The sequence below is a fragment of the Dicentrarchus labrax genome, unplaced genomic scaffold, assembly GCF_905237075.1.
Source record: "Dicentrarchus labrax unplaced genomic scaffold, dlabrax2021, whole genome shotgun sequence".
Classification (NCBI taxonomy): domain Eukaryota; kingdom Metazoa; phylum Chordata; class Actinopteri; family Moronidae; genus Dicentrarchus; species Dicentrarchus labrax.
Genome location: NW_026136712.1, coordinates 13,596,163 through 13,613,680, shown reverse-complemented (window position 1 = coordinate 13,613,680; position 17,518 = coordinate 13,596,163). Strand labels below are relative to the sequence as shown.

The following is a 17,518-nucleotide window of genomic DNA, read 5'->3' as shown; positions in this document are numbered from 1 at the left end:
AATAATCAAAAGAGTCTAAAAACTTACATAGGGTTATACTGTAGAGGGTTTACCCCCTACAGCAGTGGTGGTTGGGACCCCCAATAGGGTTTGCCCAAGCTTCACAGGAGGTTGCAAGGCCTTCTTTTTATTTTTAAGGGTTTTAAGGGGTGTAAGGAAACTTTTTTTTTTTTTTTTTTTTTACAAATAAACATAGTACAGCTCTGCATTTCATTCAGTTTTGTGAATAAAACTAAATGAAACGATTATTTTTAAAGTTTAGATTGTTATTTAAGATGACGTGAGCACAAGTTATATTCACAGAGCCTCCACCCGTTGACCCTGCATTAACAAATTTAAGATTACCAAAGAGTTAATAGAACAATAAGAAGAAACACATTGTCAAAAAAGACACCTATTAAGTATGTATGAAAATAAAAATTCAAAACATTACACATTTCAGACAGAATTAATAAAGTATGTCTGTTCACTTAATGATAGGAAATGGGTCCCTTCAGGAAAAACGTTGCTCTACAGTAAATCCCCGTGTAAGTTTGTAACATTTGATCATTTATGCGAACCTCATTCCCCAAAGAGTAGAAGTGCAAGAATCACCAACATCTACAACCTGACACTACAATTTAGTAATATATAAATATAAAGAAAACCCTTATTTAAGGCCTTTACAGACTTGATTTTTAAAAAACAGACACAGCTTTACAATTTTATTAGGATGCAATTAAGCAAAAAAAAGTTAGACAATTACTTGTTTCTGTACCCACCCACAGTCTGTGCACACTTACAGATTCTTGCACCCTGCAAATGAAGCTGCTTTCTCATCTTGTGGTGGTTGAGTCTGTCAGACAGGAAGCGAAGGCTGGCGAGAAATACAGACACAGGTTTTTAAAAAGCAGGTATTTCCTCTTTTGATATGAGGACACAGGTAAGGTCATAAGTTGCCGCTTTAAACTTCCTTTCCCCCTGTTCAAGTTCAGAGGAGACTGTCGTTGAGACATCTGCACACATATCTGCAGTACAGTGCAGCTGGTAAACACGCAACCACACTGCCACACTGGCATCCACGTAAACACACTTAATAAATACAGAGTCATCGCACAGTTTCCGCAAACATGGTGTTTGTTGGGTCTGAGGGAAATGTGGTAAGTGTTCTGAGATGCTCTATATTTTAAACACACACACACACACACACACACACACACACACACACACACACACACACACACACACACACACACACCAATCACAGTTTTTCAATTGCACATGATGTGACCACTTGTTGTTAAATAGATTTTTTTTACATCCTGTTAAAGTTGCTCTCAGCCACATTATTGTCTCTAAAGCTTGTTGTTGTAATTGTCCCAGCCTATAACACTGTGTGTTCAAGATAAGGCCAAACTACAGCGAATGATGAATGACAGCGAGCAGGATCATTAGGGCTGGATCGGGTGTCTTCTGTGTAACAACCATATTTTAAATCAGTTCCTCAGTGATCCCGAACATCCTTCACTTCAGTTATCGAGCCACTTGTTACTTTGCAGATTAAGATTTTACTAACAAAAACCTGAGATGACTTTATAAACTATTTAAGCCCCCACACCCTAACATGTATTTATACTGTCCTTCTGTATATATCTATAGTGTGTTCACTTGCCTCTGTCTATACTGTACATATCTACCTATAGTGTAGTCATATCTAGCTGTCTGTATATAATGTCAACCAATTTAATTACTTGTACTTATATCCACACTATATAATTTACTGCTGATCTGTTGTAAATTTCTTAATTTAAGAGCTGTATCTTTTATCTTAGTGTATTCACTTCTGTTCACTCTGTTAATGCTGTTCATACTGTAAATATCCTGCTAGTATATTCATATATGTTATTGTTTTATATCCCTGTACATATGCACAGTGGCGTGCACAGACGTTTTGAAGGGCAGGGGCGGAAAGAAAAAAAAGAGCACATATAGCGCGTCCTCACAACTGTAGAGGCCACTTTAGACACGTTTTATTTGTTATATAAATGGCACATTATATAGCCTTAAAACAGACTAACAGACTAACACAGACAGACTACTCAGGTTAGCCTGCTGTTAGGATCAGCATCCACGAGAACTGTGTGGATTTCAACGTTGGACTGTGAAGAACACACAGCGACATGGATGTATGAAGGAAATAAATCCCTAGGGCGTCTGGGGGTGTTCCCCCAGAACATTTTCAATTAAGTAGATGCCATTTCCTGTATTCTAGTGCATTTTAACACCATATTAGCACCAGATAATCCAGACTGGTTCTGTGAGATATACTTCTGGCTCAACTTAACTTTACTGGCTAGCTTTGAAAAGCTATTCCCACAAGACGTAGTGAGGTAGCTCCTCCTTAAACATGCAATAGGCATCTCTACCTAATAATAGAACTTAGAAGAGGGCAGTTGAGTGTTTTTTCCACCCAAGAGGGCAATTTAGTGTATTTTGCAAACCAGGAGGGCACTTTAGCACGCGTTTTTGCCTCCCAATAGGACACTTTAGCGAGTTTTGGCTCCCAAGAGCGCACTTGAGAGCACTTTAGCACGCATTTTGGCTCCCAAGAGGGCACTTTAGCACACGTTTTGGCTCCCAAGAGGGCACTTTAACACACGTTTTGGCTCCCAAGAGGGCACTTCAGCACGCGTTTTTCAACAATTGGGCCACATGGGGGGCGACCCCCCTGTGCACACCACTGCATATGCACATTACTCTGCACTTTACTGCTTTTTGCACTTCTAGTTAGATGCTTAACTGCATTTCGTTGTCTTAGTACTGTATGTATGTTGAGTTAAAACTTTACTTAATCTATTACTAAAATTCTGCTTACATATACAGGGCAGTAATAAAGTGTTACAGTATTATGACATGGACGGGAGACATTCTGCTGCATTACCAGTAAAATGAATACATTTTGTTCATTATACACCTGTGTTTTTATTTTGGAAGGATTTTAAAAATGAGATTATTGGCAATTAGTATTTCTACTCTAAACCTTCTACTTTTACTGCAGTAAATAAAGAAGAGAAATGTCAGGTCTTAAACTGTGAAAAGGGGAAAACCAACCTGACTTTGGAAAATGAACTGCCTACCTCAGTTTGACCAGAAGATGGAGCTAAAAGACTGAATCAGAGGTTAGTTATTCTGCTCAGAGCCTGCTCTTTTCATACACAATCTATGACAATAACCTATAGTAAAGTGAATAATATAGTTTAATGAGAAATGAAAGTACGCGAAACTCATTGTATGTATAAAGTATACATGTTTAGCCTATTGCACTGCCTGACACTTGGATAATTGTGATAATAAAGCACGGCAAAACATACAGTTTAATAGAATCTCACAAAGGTTTCAATAAATTGAAAATATGTTCATTTGGTTCATTATAATTTCACTTACAAAAGAGGGATAATGAATTTGCATTTAAGTAAACAAAAAAACATTCACATTTCACCAAGACAGCCAGAGGAAGACCGGAAAAAGGAAGATTTTAGCTTCAAAATAATAGCACAATAAATAATAATATATTATATATAAATTATACAATAGTCGCTTTCTTAAGGACACTTTGGCCCCTGGCTGTGGGGTTAGAGTATGGTTATTATGGTTAACTCAAGTACTATAAATTAGTTAGAATATAGTTTGAATTTTATTTTTTAACATGGCAAAAACTGGGCATACCTCTAATCTACCATGTAGTGGATGACAATGTTTCATTCATCTATATGGATACATTTACAGATACCTTTACAGTACTCTGTAGACTTTTATTCTGAAAGATCCTACAGGAAACCGGTTTTTAGAGACGCACAGGTGTTGTCAGTGTGCCTCACTTCACCGGTGGAGCAGAGGAGCTCGGCACTGCGCAGAGCATGTAGTCGGAACTACTTCACACTGTGGCACTGAAGTTTGTATCTGTTTTGGATCTGAAGTCATTTTGTTCTTCGGGGGAAACATTTACAAAATTTACAACATTTAAGAGCTGCTCTTCGACTCTCAACTAGTTTGGAGCTAAATGAGAAGTAGGCAGCGGAACAGGAGCACTCAGTGATACTCGGAGCGCGATGGAGAGCAAGGGATTACTTCGCTGTAAGATTGTGGTGGTCGGCGATGCGCAGTGTGGCAAGACGGCTCTCCTTCACGTTTTTGCCAAAGACTCGTACCCAGAGGTAAGAGGCTGTATTTCATAAAGATGGACACATGAGTGATTACTGCAGCACGGGTGCGTAAAGTCCCTGAAACCATGCGGAACGACAAAGTCTCCATCCAGCCTGACCTCTGAAGTAGAACTTGAAAACATTTTTATGCTGTCTCAGTTATGGGGACTGACTGATGACACACAAGATGTTATTTATTTATTTTAATGCGGTTTTGCTCTTTTCTTATTGGCGTACTGTAAATTAGACCGGGACGCTGCCTTAAGGTTCTGTAGACAGGTTATGTCTATGTTTTTTGGTCTAATATAATGAAAAAAGTACATTAATTGAACATAATGTCAGGATTTGATCAGACTAAGTGCTCATTCAGTTCCCATTTGCCACAGAAATTTGGGCTCTGTGCGCTGCAGCGCATTGCGCGCGTCAACAGCTGTAAGCGCCGCTCGCTGTTGGAGCAATCTGGTCTGTAAATACTGAAACATCACTGGTTTGACCACAGCAACGACCAGTGAGCCGAACTGCCTCTGAGCAACACACTGAATCACCATCTCTCTTTCTGGATGTTGTGTTGTGAGACATGAAGAGTTTAAATGTGCAGTTATGATATTTCCATATAAAACCTCTGAATGATATTAATCAAGAAAATCAGTTGTTGTTATTCAAGTTATGGTTTTGCCCATGCTTACAGTATGTTGATGACATTTTCAATACATTAACAACAACGGAAAATGTAATTAATTGTCAGATATTGAATTGAAAAGAACAAAAAACACCTGCCATGTTACCCAAAAGAAGAAACACAGATGTGATGGACTGAAATATCCTTTTTACTTGTAGAGTTTATTTTTCAGTTGAAACTCTTGAACTGTTGAGAATAATGAAATCAAAGCTTGTTGACTTAAATTTCTGAATTTGGAAATAGGTCAAAGCTCAGAATTGGCCTCATCTACTTTCCACACACGCTATCTCATGCTTCTGATGTTCAAGAGTGCACTATCATCTGCGCTACAGCTGCTTGAAATAACTGAGATTTCTCTTGTACCTTATGTTATCTTGATTTAAATCAAATCTTATAATGTACACAACACCCCTCTGAGCTTTCATCTAATCTTTGCCGCACATGTCTCATTTCAGAATTATGTTCCCACGGTGTTCGAGAATTACACAGCCAGCTTCGAGATCGACAAACAGAGGATCGAGCTCAACATGTGGGACACTTCAGGTTGGTTTTCATCCTTTGTGTGTGGCAAGATTATCATGCCAGTGTTATGAGGGGTGCTCCGCAATTGTCAGCCCACGAAGAAGTTACTGCAGCAGGCCGTGCAGATTGGCAAACAGCTGACTCCTTGGAGTGTTCAACAAAATCCAGGCTGTGGGCCAAAAAACATTAGCAGCCACAGCTAGAGTGTGTCAGGATAATCTGTTGAGAGTACTACTGTATGTTTTTAACTAATATAATTTTGTTTTAGATTCAGATTCACTTTTAGCAGACACAGACGTCGTCTTTGTTCATACAGTGTTTATAGAACTTCAGTCCTGTCGTCACCTTTAGAGTTAGAGTTGTAGTTTGTTTTCAGAGTTAAGTCATCCCCTTGTGTGGATAAACAACTTGTCATTCAACACTTGCCTGCTTCAAGTATCTGTCACAGGATAATCATCACTTATGAACACTCTAAAATTGGCTGCATGCACGACTTTATTACACTTATAATTTGGCATTGTCACCAGTTTAATGCAACATGACAGGCTTTCCACTGTTAAAACAAGTTCATTTGGTTTGAGTTAACAAATGTTGATCAAGACTTGTTTGTCCACTCGTAGTGCTGATATGGCTTTAGGGCAGCTGTTCAAAACTGTGAAGTCAACTCTTAATATGTGAGGACTGATGTCCTGATGTGGATTTTTAGACCCGCAAAGTTTATGTTTTCATACATTTTTAGTCATTTTGCATTTTTCAGACTAGACTCAAACACGATGAGAGTTTGTGGAGCGGTCAGATTCCTCAGAGCTGTCAGCCTTCAGGCCCTTTCACATTTCTTTTCCACTTACATAACAACACCCAAAAACTTGTTCCCACACAAGCATAGAGTGCAGCTTTAATGTGCAGCATTCCATTAACCTCCACCCATACAGATACACAGAAAGACCAGCTAGACAAGCTGGAGATTAAGAGCTGCAGCTGCTGAGGCTGATGTTGCCTGTTGGTTTGCAGTGGGTGAGGCCACTCCGCTGTGTTTGAACAACACCCTCTGAAATTGCTGGTTGTTCCACACACAAACACACACACAACACACACCTTTCTCTCAATGAGCTGCATAATGGATATCAATTACAAAGGGAAGGCAGTAATTTACTCCACCAAACAAAAAAATTCAGTTCACCTTTTTGTGCCATTCAGGACTTGATTATGTCATATTAATGGCATCTCACTGCATACAATAGAGGCTGAACATAGTGGACATAGTGCTCCCAGGTGTGAATGTGTGTATGAGGTGTTTTCTCAGCAACGCTTTGCTAAACCGTCTCCATAAATACGTTTAACAAAAATCTATTTCTATCTGAGCGTGTACTATTGTGGAAGAAAAATAGGTATTACTTTTTAATAAGTAATCCTTTAAAAAGGGTTTATGGGAGGATACACACCACCCAAAGGGGTGTTTTACAATCTGGCAGCCCAAACACTGAATTTATTTACTGAAAGAAATAATAACTGATTTATTAGTGTTTATATAACCATTCGCTATTACTTAGAAAGTATGATAAATTATACTGATAGTTGTGGAGATAAGAGTAAAGAAAGGATGTTGGCGGCACTAGGGCTTCAAGGAATAGTTCATTTAGTAAAATATGCTTACTCACTTTCCATGAGAAAATCGATATCACTCTCACATCTGTACAATAAATATGAAGCTACAGGCAGCAGCCAGTTAGGTCTAGCATAAAGACAGGAAACAAGCGGAAACAGCTTAGCCTGGCACTGTGTGTAATATGGACAGAAACCAAAGTTTAAGAATGACTTAAGCTTCATGCAGAGCTAAGCAAGCTGGCTGTTGGCTGTAGCTTCATATTTACTATACAGACGCACAAGTGGTGTCAAACTTCTTATATAACTCTCGACAAGAAAAGCAAATAAGCCAATTTCCCCAAATATCAAACAGTTTCTTTTTTACGATTAATTGGATATAGTCAAAAACTTGACTCTGAATTATCTAGATTATGGCAGGTGATCCATGTCTGACCTGAGCCGGCTTCTTGCAGCTCTCCGTAAGCAGCTGAGAGGAGACGAGCGCGTTGCCTCGCAGCGCCCCTGCAAGCTATTCTGGGTCTGTCTCAGGAGACAGGTGCATCGGCACCTACATCAGTATTACCGCAATTCCCCCTGGTATCTGCCTCTTCTTACTAATGACTGAATAGGAGGGATTACAGTCACTTGGCGTGCATACAAGGATGGTTTTGTGTGTGTGTTGCTGTAACAGTGGTTGTAATACCCTTGAGTTTTTAACTTCTGTTCTTACTTACATTTGCTTTTACACTTACATTTCATATGCAGTCACAAACAGTTTTGTTTGAATGTATACATACTTCTGCTGATGTGTGCATTCATGGGCATGTGCAGGCATGCGTTAAGAGACAGCCAAGGCTAATGTTTGTTAACGTTCAGTTTGTCTGCATATGTGCTGGTGTATGGCTTGCCAGCGTGTGCAGTTTGCATGACAGCAGTAACCAGTGGGAGTGAGGACGTGGCTGACATCAAACACGCTTTATGGAAAAATCTGTTGTGTTTTCATCACCAAGTATCGTGACAATTTCATTTTGAGTTCTTGAAATGACAGTAGCTGGGGAGAAGACAGCTTATGAAGCCACAATAACAGGCTACATTCAGCATAAAGCTTCAGACGTATATAATTAAATTACTTTAACTAAGAATGTTGGATTCATATTGCAGGCAAAGTAGTACTAATTGAGTGTCAAATTCAATCAGAAAATTCCTTTTAATAAAACAAGATTTGTTGTGGGTGGCTTCAGAGCACCAAAGGACGCAAATACAGATGATAACAAAACACAAACTCATCACAGATTTTAAGATATATGGCCGGAGCTCCTGTGTGGATAACAGATAAGAAGAGAAGGAGCAGGACTGCTGTTCAGCAGCGAGAGTTAGGCAAGGTGCCAGAACGAGCCTCCGAGCTGCCCTCTCATTGTGCAGAAACAAACAGTGGATTTAATTAATCAGGCACTTGCTGTGTGACCAAACACTTGCCCCCTGTCTCCCTCATTCTTCATCTTGCTACACCACCCACTGCCTCTTCAACATCCCGCCTCTTTCCTCTACATCCTTGTATGCTTTTTTTTCAGTCTCCCTGCCAAACTAAATCCCCCCCTCAGTCGGTTCAGTGTACGTCTCTGTTAGCTTTCACTCTTTGTTCAATCTTTGTGCCATCTTAATCTCTTTCCTTTTCTGTCTTTCATGCTGTGTTGTATGTGACGCTGAATCAAGATTAGGATCAGAACAATGTGAGTCAAGTTGAGATTCAGTGTGTTTCATTTGCCTTGTAAACAGCAGTTGACAACCCACCCTCACCTCAAGGTCCAGTAAGAAGCTGTTCTGGAGCTTTTTGATCATATCACATGATCTACCTCGGCAGATAGAGTTTGCACAGCTGTCACAGAATTGTAGACGTTCAAATGTTCATTTCTTAAGAGACTCAAGTAAGAGAATTACTGTGTCTGTGGTCAGTCATTGCAACAAGGGGTAAAATAATGTCACACAAATAAAAATATCATAAAATATATAATTTTGCAAATATAAAACCATGGTTTAAACATTCATAAAAGAATAGAGAGTTATAATTTACATTAAATTTGTCCTGTCAAAGGCAAGGCTGAGCGGTGGCACTGTATCCAGCTCACTTAAAGGACCAGTGTATAAGATTTAGTAGCATCTGGTGAAGTTGCACATTCCAACTACGTAACATACAGTCTGTATTTGACAACCTGGAAATGCGAATGGGCTGTGAAGTGTGTAGGGGAAACTACGATGGCCACGAAACTCGTAAAAAAAAACCAGGCATCTTCTTCCCAAAGTACACCCATCAAACACATCATCCATTTTACTTTGTTTTGCGTTTACATAGGTTTATAAGTATATATTGCTGATGTTGAGAAAAAGTGTACTTGAAATCAAAAGCCTGTTGGGAAACAGTAAAAATGAACAAAATAATTTTGGCTCCAAACAAATTAGTAAAGTAATAAGTAAAATTCTCTTTTGTAAGAAGCTTCTGCAATATTTTAATGTGCAGTGGACCTTGTGGAGTCATCAAAATGCAATTCACCAACAAATTAGTCTCAAATTACAAGCATTGTTGTTGTTGTTGTCATTATGATGACACAGCAGTTGTCTAGTGAGGGGTCTTTGGTCTCCAAAGGAAAATGAAAACAAGATCAAGAACTTAAAATCTGATCCCAGCCTAACTCGTGTGCTATTACACAGTTTTCCTGTCTGGTTTTGCCCTTCTCTGCACTTTCTCCTCTTCCTCTCCTTAATTTCATCATTCTAATATCCACTCTGGCTGCCAACCCCTCGCCAGTCTCTTCTTCTTCTCTCACTGTTTCCAACAAGTCAAGGTCAGGAGTCCCACTGTATTAGGGCACTGCCCTCTCAGCACTCTTCCACTTGATTAGCTTACCTTGCGTTTTCTTTGTCCGTCTCTCCATCTGTCTTTATGTCTCTCCTCCACTTCTCACTCAATCTTTTTCTCATTTCCTCTGTGACAAAAAGGAAAAGGAGTATAATTTTGCCGTTGATTGATCTGTTTCTAGCAGACCGTCCTGCAACTTAGCAACAAATGATCTTTATCCAGCATGCACGTATGAGGTGATTTGCGGACAGCCGCGTGCCACCGGTTCTGTTAGGTCTGCCAGTGTGATTTATTTATTTATTTATTTCCTTTCCTCTTGCATTGATTGCCCTCGGTGGCTGTTAGAATCAGAGCTGAGTTGAATTTTGTGCCCTAAGAAATTTGCTGTTCACAAGCATCTGCTCAATTATCACCCAATTTGCTAATGTAAGGCTTAAAAAGGTCATAAATTAGATTAATATGTAGACTCCAGGGGTGACCTTTATGTTCTTAATTAATCGTCTGGTGCTAATTATGAAAATGCCCTAAAATCACCTTTTTCTAAAATCCAGGGTAATTACATATCATTTTTATAATATTAAACTTGGCATTAAAGCAGACTGTGTCCTGGTTCACCTTTTGCACATGAAAACAACTTGTAGAGGCGGTATAACAAGTTTTTTTACATTGCTCAATAAAAGGACTAGGAGTATATTTTAAAACGTGGTGAAATGGAGCCATAGTGTGAGGTTATTTCTAAATGGATGACATGTCGGTGGGTATATTGTAGCTTTTATACCACCCACAAGTCGAGTAGATTTTAACTGTACATTTGAACACTGTGGAGCATTTAGCAGCTAAAGAGCTGGATAATTTCCTCAGGGGTTGGCAGAGTACAAAACAGAGCAAAAGGACAGTGAATATTTGACTTACGATCATTAGAAACACGACTCCAGACAGATGCTAATGTTGCTCTTTCTGCCTGATTTGTAAATAGGCAGCTGTTCACCATGTAATATGTTTCCCCAAGGAAACTAAAAATGAGTTATTACAGGTTTAAAGGACTACTCTTAATTAAGCTGGTTTTAGAAACATAATTCACATTTTAATTGTAATCACATAGTCACTGATTATGCAGAATAATTACAAACTTTGTTTCATTTATGAGGCGGTAACACACATATCAAGGTTTGAAATTAGGGTTTGAAGTTAAGTTGTCTTGGCTGGATTCATAAAGAACCTGTGCCTTTTGCTGTTGCTGCAAAGGAACACATTTTTGATTGAATTCTGAGTTTATTTTCCTCTGTGGCTGGCTGACGACAAGAAGTTGTTGTTGCCTTCAGGGTACTCTTGCTACGAAAACACAAGCCTCCCAAACACACAGGTATCACAACTGAGAAAGTGTGAGGTAAGAGTCGATAAAGCAACCGGTTCAACCTGCAGTGTCACACACACACAAAACAATGAGCAATGGAGGAATGCATTGAGGTTTGCGCCTTGAACTCCTGTTCAGGAGCATGTAACCTGAATTGTATGATACTTCCTTGAAGTTCTGACAAGTCAATATGAGCATCTCCACTTTTAAACACACACGGATGCTTGCTTTTTTCCACACACACTATACACATGCTACTTTTTCTGTCACTACTGAGCAAACATCGCCGGCACTGTAAGCCCTTTAAAGGCCCTGTTGCATCCATCCTTTCATCCCAGATCGACGGAGTCTGTGGCTGAGATTGCCTCAACAATCCATCATTCATTCATGAACAGCTTTTATGACCCCAATTACAGGTTGGCTCCTTGAAAGCACTACCCAGATGTGCTCTGAGCAAGCATCTGTGTGTGAGTGGCACAGGGCTCCATGACAGAAATGAGTGGAGAAAATAGCTTGATGTGTTGAAGCGTTTCAGAGGCTTTTTGGATAGTAGTGCAGATAGTGGGGGGAAACTGGGTTTTTAGTCCAAGTGCTGTTGTTTTTTGTTTTTTTTTCTACTAAACATGTGCAGTATGTTTGTGTGTATGAGTGTAAGTATGAATAAGTGCTCTGAGAGATTAGAGGAGTGGGAAAATATATAAATAGAGACTCTGAAGAGAGAGATAGTGTCAGAGTGGGGTGCTGAGTTTTAAGTGCGCATAGTCATGTATAGGAGAAAGCAGGCTGAGTGTGGGCTAAATGAGTGTCAGTAGGTTTTCATGGAGCGAGCTTGTGCCCCAGTGATCCTGGTCTGATTCTCCTCCGCTCATGCAGCCCATTAGACGACCAAGGGTACATTGAAAATCAATGGCCTAGATGCATCTCCACTCTCATTCCCAGGGCACAACCGGTCTGCCTCTCAGCTACTGGTGCATGTGTAACTGAGCAGTCTTTCTAAGAGAGACAGCAAGTCTGGCCAGACACAGTAACGCTAACTTTTAGATGTGACTTTTGCACATTCAGAGACTCTTTAGCAATCGACAAAATACAGACTTGTGTATTTTTTCTTAAAACTACTTTCAGAACTTGTTCAAGTTTTTACCCAGACTCTACCAGGCAGTCTAAGCATCTTCATCTTTCATGTTCTAAAAATGCTCATTTCTATTTTTATGTCTATTTTATGTAAAACTAAAAGAGAGAGTTAGGCCATGACAAAAGACAAAAAACCCAAGCAAAACTCGCTATAGCTCTTTTGCTAATGCTAACATTTGCTTTAAGACTTTATTAACAGGAATGAAATATTTTCGACAGCCCAACAGGAACAGGCATTTTGAAATGTTATCGGGCCATGGAGATATTTTAGACACGCACTTGTTATTATGTGACTGGAAAAAAGTAATTAGATTTTGTAGTGCACTTTGTTTAGACGCACCAGCACACACAGAGGGCACTCAAGGGGTCTATCCATCCACTTAAGACCCTCTCTATCCCTTATCTATAATGCAAGACGTAGCTATGACCACTACATTCAACCCCCAACACCTCAGCCATTATTGAGACAGCTAGATGGTGGTGACCCTATTTCTACTGCATTGCGATATACTATCATTTCAGCTGTACAAGACTAGTGTCTCCTGGTTTTATGCTTCTTTATTTTTGTTTTAGTAAATGGTTTCCATTCATCACAAAGGTGAGAATGGGTTTGCTGATCACGAATGAAAACACATTGCAGGCAGGGACTGGATTGATAATGGTTCATAACAGTGGATCAGATCCTGGAAACACTGAAGTGCTGATAAAAATGTTACTTTACAAGGATGATCACCTGAAATGGTACGTCATATACTGTAGATCAGTGGCTCTCAACCTTTTTGTCTGCACCCCCACAACACTATCAGACTAGCTCAAGTACCCCTTCATCGGCACCACTCGTCATGTTCCGAAACATGTTCATATAAAGGGGTTCGAAACTGGGTGTTATTTAACACAGTTGATTACATTAAGGTGGATGTTGAGACAATACAGTGATGATGATCCTAGAATTGTTTTGTCTTGGTCTCTTTTTTTCCCCTTTTCGCATTCATACTATGTAGAGTGGCAGAAGCTGGACATTTCAATATTATTTAGGTAGTTTTCACAAATTCTCAATTGCAACTCGTGATGTTATGTCGTTTGATACTCCTGGTTGGGAATCACTGCATTTTCATTGATCGACAAGTATAAAATCGGTATTGGAACTTTTACATTTAGTATGAACTTACAAAACTGACATTAAGTGATTGCAAATTTTCTGAAATTGTCCTTGTGTCAAGTGACTTTGACCCAAAGTAAACCATAAGAATTTTCTCAATAATAAATGTTAATTTGTAGGTTAATATACTGTTGCCATAACTCTCTCTTACATTGGAAACTCCTATATAGCTGTGTTTGTAAAAAAAAGTTAGCCGTATGGATGAGAGGTTCATGCATTCTCTGCATTTAAAGCTCAGAATCAGGGCTGCATACAGGAACATAAGGCTGCTCAGACAGCATATAAAATCACAACAGGAGCTGGGAGGTTTAATGTGAAGGGGAGATGCCCAGATGTCAGTCTCTTCCCTCTGTCATTAATTTTAAGGAATCCTGCAGGATTACTGCTGATTTCAGGCAAAACTCTGCTCACTGGTGGCACTCTCCCTCTGTGTTCACTGAATTAGAAACATCACGTAGAATTTTTCACTGAAATCCAGCCAGGTTTTCTGTTACTAGTCTGACTCGGAATTAAAAAAAACCTTTAAACAAGACTGGCTTAGACAGAGCCTGAGTGAACGTCAGCCCAATTGTTCCGCCTGATACTTCAAAACTTTTAGGAAACACATTTCATTACCAGTTTAGTGAATGGTTAAACAACAGTATCATAACTAGAATATTCCCAACAAAGGTCTGTACAGAGAGGTGTACTAAATAGCGAGATTAATGTGTGAGTGAGGTATGTTTTATGTTTTATGCTGCACACCTATCCTGCTCTGAGGGAGGTTGTGTTCACAGTTTTTGGATTTAAATAGGCTGTAAAAAATAGTCTTTTAATAGTAATATTATAATATTATAAAATGTTACACAGCATGTCATCCATACACTAAAAGAATAATGAAAGCAGCAGAACACTTTGGATGATGTTGTTATGCTTGGTCGTGATTTTTACACTGCTGGTATTGAAGCTAATAGAACACTGATTATTATTACTGATTAGCATTTATCACAGATAATATTAAATCAATAAAATTAATTTCACTTTCATTTAGCCAAAAACGAAAGTTCCATGTATTCTTCATTATGGGACTGTGTCGGAGCGTAATGTTTAAATATGCTGTATTACTGTAAGTTTAAAGTTTAAGAGCTCTACAATGTGCAGCTCTCACATTAGAAATAAATGGAAGGTATTGAGAGTGCATTGAGTTGAATAGTAATTTTCTCCCAGCATTCCTCCCTCGCCTTATGCTGCTTTTTGCTGTATTTTTTAGAATAACAATATTTTTCATTGCTCTCCATTACAACGAAGAAGGCAGGCATGCAATTGGTCCGTATTTAGTATTTCACAGAAAACACGCACATAGAAGTATGTGTGTGGTATAGGAAATCAGACTCTGTTGTCACATTGTTGACAAGGACATTGTGCAAAGAAAGCGCCAGCAACACTCATTCCTCCACCCTGCTTTTCAGACTATTGTCTGGTATTCAAGCAGAGCGTGACAACATGCAGCACGTACTCCAGTTACATGAATCGATCATGTAGGTGCAGCTTAAATGGATCACGCTTAACATTGTGTTTTAATGTCATAGTTCATTAATAACTACTACTTTTTATCAATAAACTTGATCAATTGAAAGTGAATATTTCTATGATATTATCTAATGGATTTTAACCTCATAATACTGCATTGAAAAGCTCCTCCAGAGGCAAAGAAGACATGGCACATCTGTTTTTACAGCCTCTTGCATAGTAAACTGATGTTCATGTATAAAATTGGTGGTGTCCCTTTAACTTTTAGTTCCACTGAGACATCACTCCTGAGAAGAGACATCAAGACACTCATTACCTCAAATAAGCTTAACCGTCCCATTGCATTTAACAAATAATTCAATCAAAATTGACATTGTTAGAAATCCATTATATGATCAGGGGATCAGATTTCTAAAACACTGCAATCAATTTTGATCTTTAAGTATGACTTTTTATTTATAAAACCTTACTTTGACATGGAAATGAGCTATGTTAGGGGTATTGCAGTTTGAATGTGCGAGAAAGCCTGTGGTGAACCTTGTATTAGCAACAAATGCTAATGAACAATGTGATATGAAAGATCAATTAAAGATATGAGGAATTAGCAGACGCAAGGTATTTTAAATTAAAAACAAGATAAAGTGTTCTACAAATAGTGTGTCAATTTGGAAAGAAGTAACCTATTCCTGATGGAAACCCTCATTTGTGCTAGCATTATAAATGGGGGAATTGCTGATTATAAGGCAGGTGGCGTCAATTGTAAGTTAATGTGAGATTTTAATCACAGGTGCTTAAGTAACAAATGGCCTTCTTACAACCTGCGTAATCAAAGAAATTATATTATTACAAAGTTCAAGTATAAATCTATGAGGCCAGCTGATGAGACACATGGCAAACATATATGAGGCATAATACCACGTTAAAATTACGTGAAACCTAAATCCAATTCTGTACAGGGAGAGAGAGACAGCACAGTCTGCTCTGCAGGGTGTCTCAAAGTATTTATACATATACGCTGAGTGATTATCCCTGTGTGTGTGTGTGTGTGTGTGTGTGTGTGTGTGTGTGTGTGTGTATCAGTGGTCTCTATCACTGTATGATAATCATCTGAACGTACAGACTGATTTCTCTACTGTTATTTAACAGTGAGTCAGTTGTATTGTCCCCACATTGCACACAGCATGAGTGTGTAGCAGTAATGCTTCATCTCTGTGGGTGGTGTTACTTATGTTCAGGTGGTGGAAGAAAAATACATTAATCAATAGCATTGAATTTTCCTCTCTGGATGTATTTAAAGAATTCAGGCCTGGATGAAACCCCCCAAATAAGGTAATATTTCTTCAGAAGGGCATGACTGGAACAAACAAGATTTTAAAATTAAAGAACATTACTGTTTCGTAATGGAAGCTGGCAGACAAAAATGTTATACACAAGGATTAATAATGATTTTCTGTGTAAACATCTCAAGTTGCATGTGTGTTCTTTTCTGAATCATGCAGAGCCATGAATAGCGAAAAATACCACATGCGGTCTGATTGCCTCTTATCAGTCTCTTTACAGCTTTGAGCTTGACTAACCAAAGACATTTCCAAAAATACAACAGTGGATGTTTAATAATGACTTTCACAAGTTCAGACAAAATGAGAAAAAGGAGATATCTCCGGAGCATTAAAAAAATTACTAACAAGATTTACCATATTTAACATTGAATAGATAATATGCCTCCCTTCGTTTCATAATTAAGAAACCTGCCCAGTGGGTCTCATTAAAGGTCGCTCATCAAGAAACTTCACTTCATAAAAAGCTTTTGTTCCTCTAAGCTGAACTTTTACAGTACAGTCTGTAATATACAGATGGGTGAAAGAAAAAAAAACCTGAATAAATGAATTGAGAAACATAACAAATGCTGATGCTTCAAGCCGTGAGGTGTCACTGAAAGGTTTAGAGAAAATGATGGGAATCAAATGACCCTCACAGTCACCAGAGCTGAACCAAGCTGAATACCTATGGAAGGTTATGTAGGTTGTTTTGGTTGTTTCTCCTGGTTATTTGTGTCTTGAATTTATAATGAGTACTTGCCTGCACCCATTTAGTGCTGAATAATTACTTTCTTTTGTATTACAGATGCTCTGATGTTTGAAGAGTGTCTATTTGCCGTGCATAAAACCCTGAAATATTGAAGTGTATCAGTTGTTTAAAGTTTAAAGTTTTTGTGAAGTGTTTAAGTTGGATACATTTGTTTGTTAAAAGCCTGCATAAGAGGGAAAAAGTGGGAGATTCACAGTGTTGATAATTTGAGCAACACACCGGAAATGTATGGTGTGTGTCAAAATACTCACATTTATTTCTATGTGCTGCCCATGTTATTCCACAATGTCGGGTTAGGGTTAGGGTTACGTCCCAGCATCGTTACACCTTAACACTCCATTAGGGGTAAAACGATTAGTCAATCAATCAGTAATTTGTCAGAAAATAAATCTATTCAAACTATTTTGTTGAAACTAGATAATTCGGCTTTTTTTGTCTTGTATGACGTGTTTTTGGA

At 38.7% G+C, this 17,518-nt stretch overlaps 1 protein-coding gene across 1 annotated transcript in view; it reads left to right on the top strand.

Annotated features, from left to right (window-relative positions):
- The first annotated feature begins 3,857 nt into the window (after positions 1–3,857).
- LOC127373261 (rho-related GTP-binding protein RhoN) overlaps positions 3,858–17,518 on the top strand; it is a 28,415-nt gene continuing 14,754 nt past the window's right edge. The window contains exons 1-2 of the mRNA XM_051417588.1: positions 3,858–4,193; positions 5,316–5,403. Coding sequence (XP_051273548.1) covers positions 4,089–4,193; positions 5,316–5,403 — 193 coding nt within the window. The 5' untranslated portion in view covers positions 3,858–4,088. The remainder of the gene's footprint in view (positions 4,194–5,315; positions 5,404–17,518) is intronic.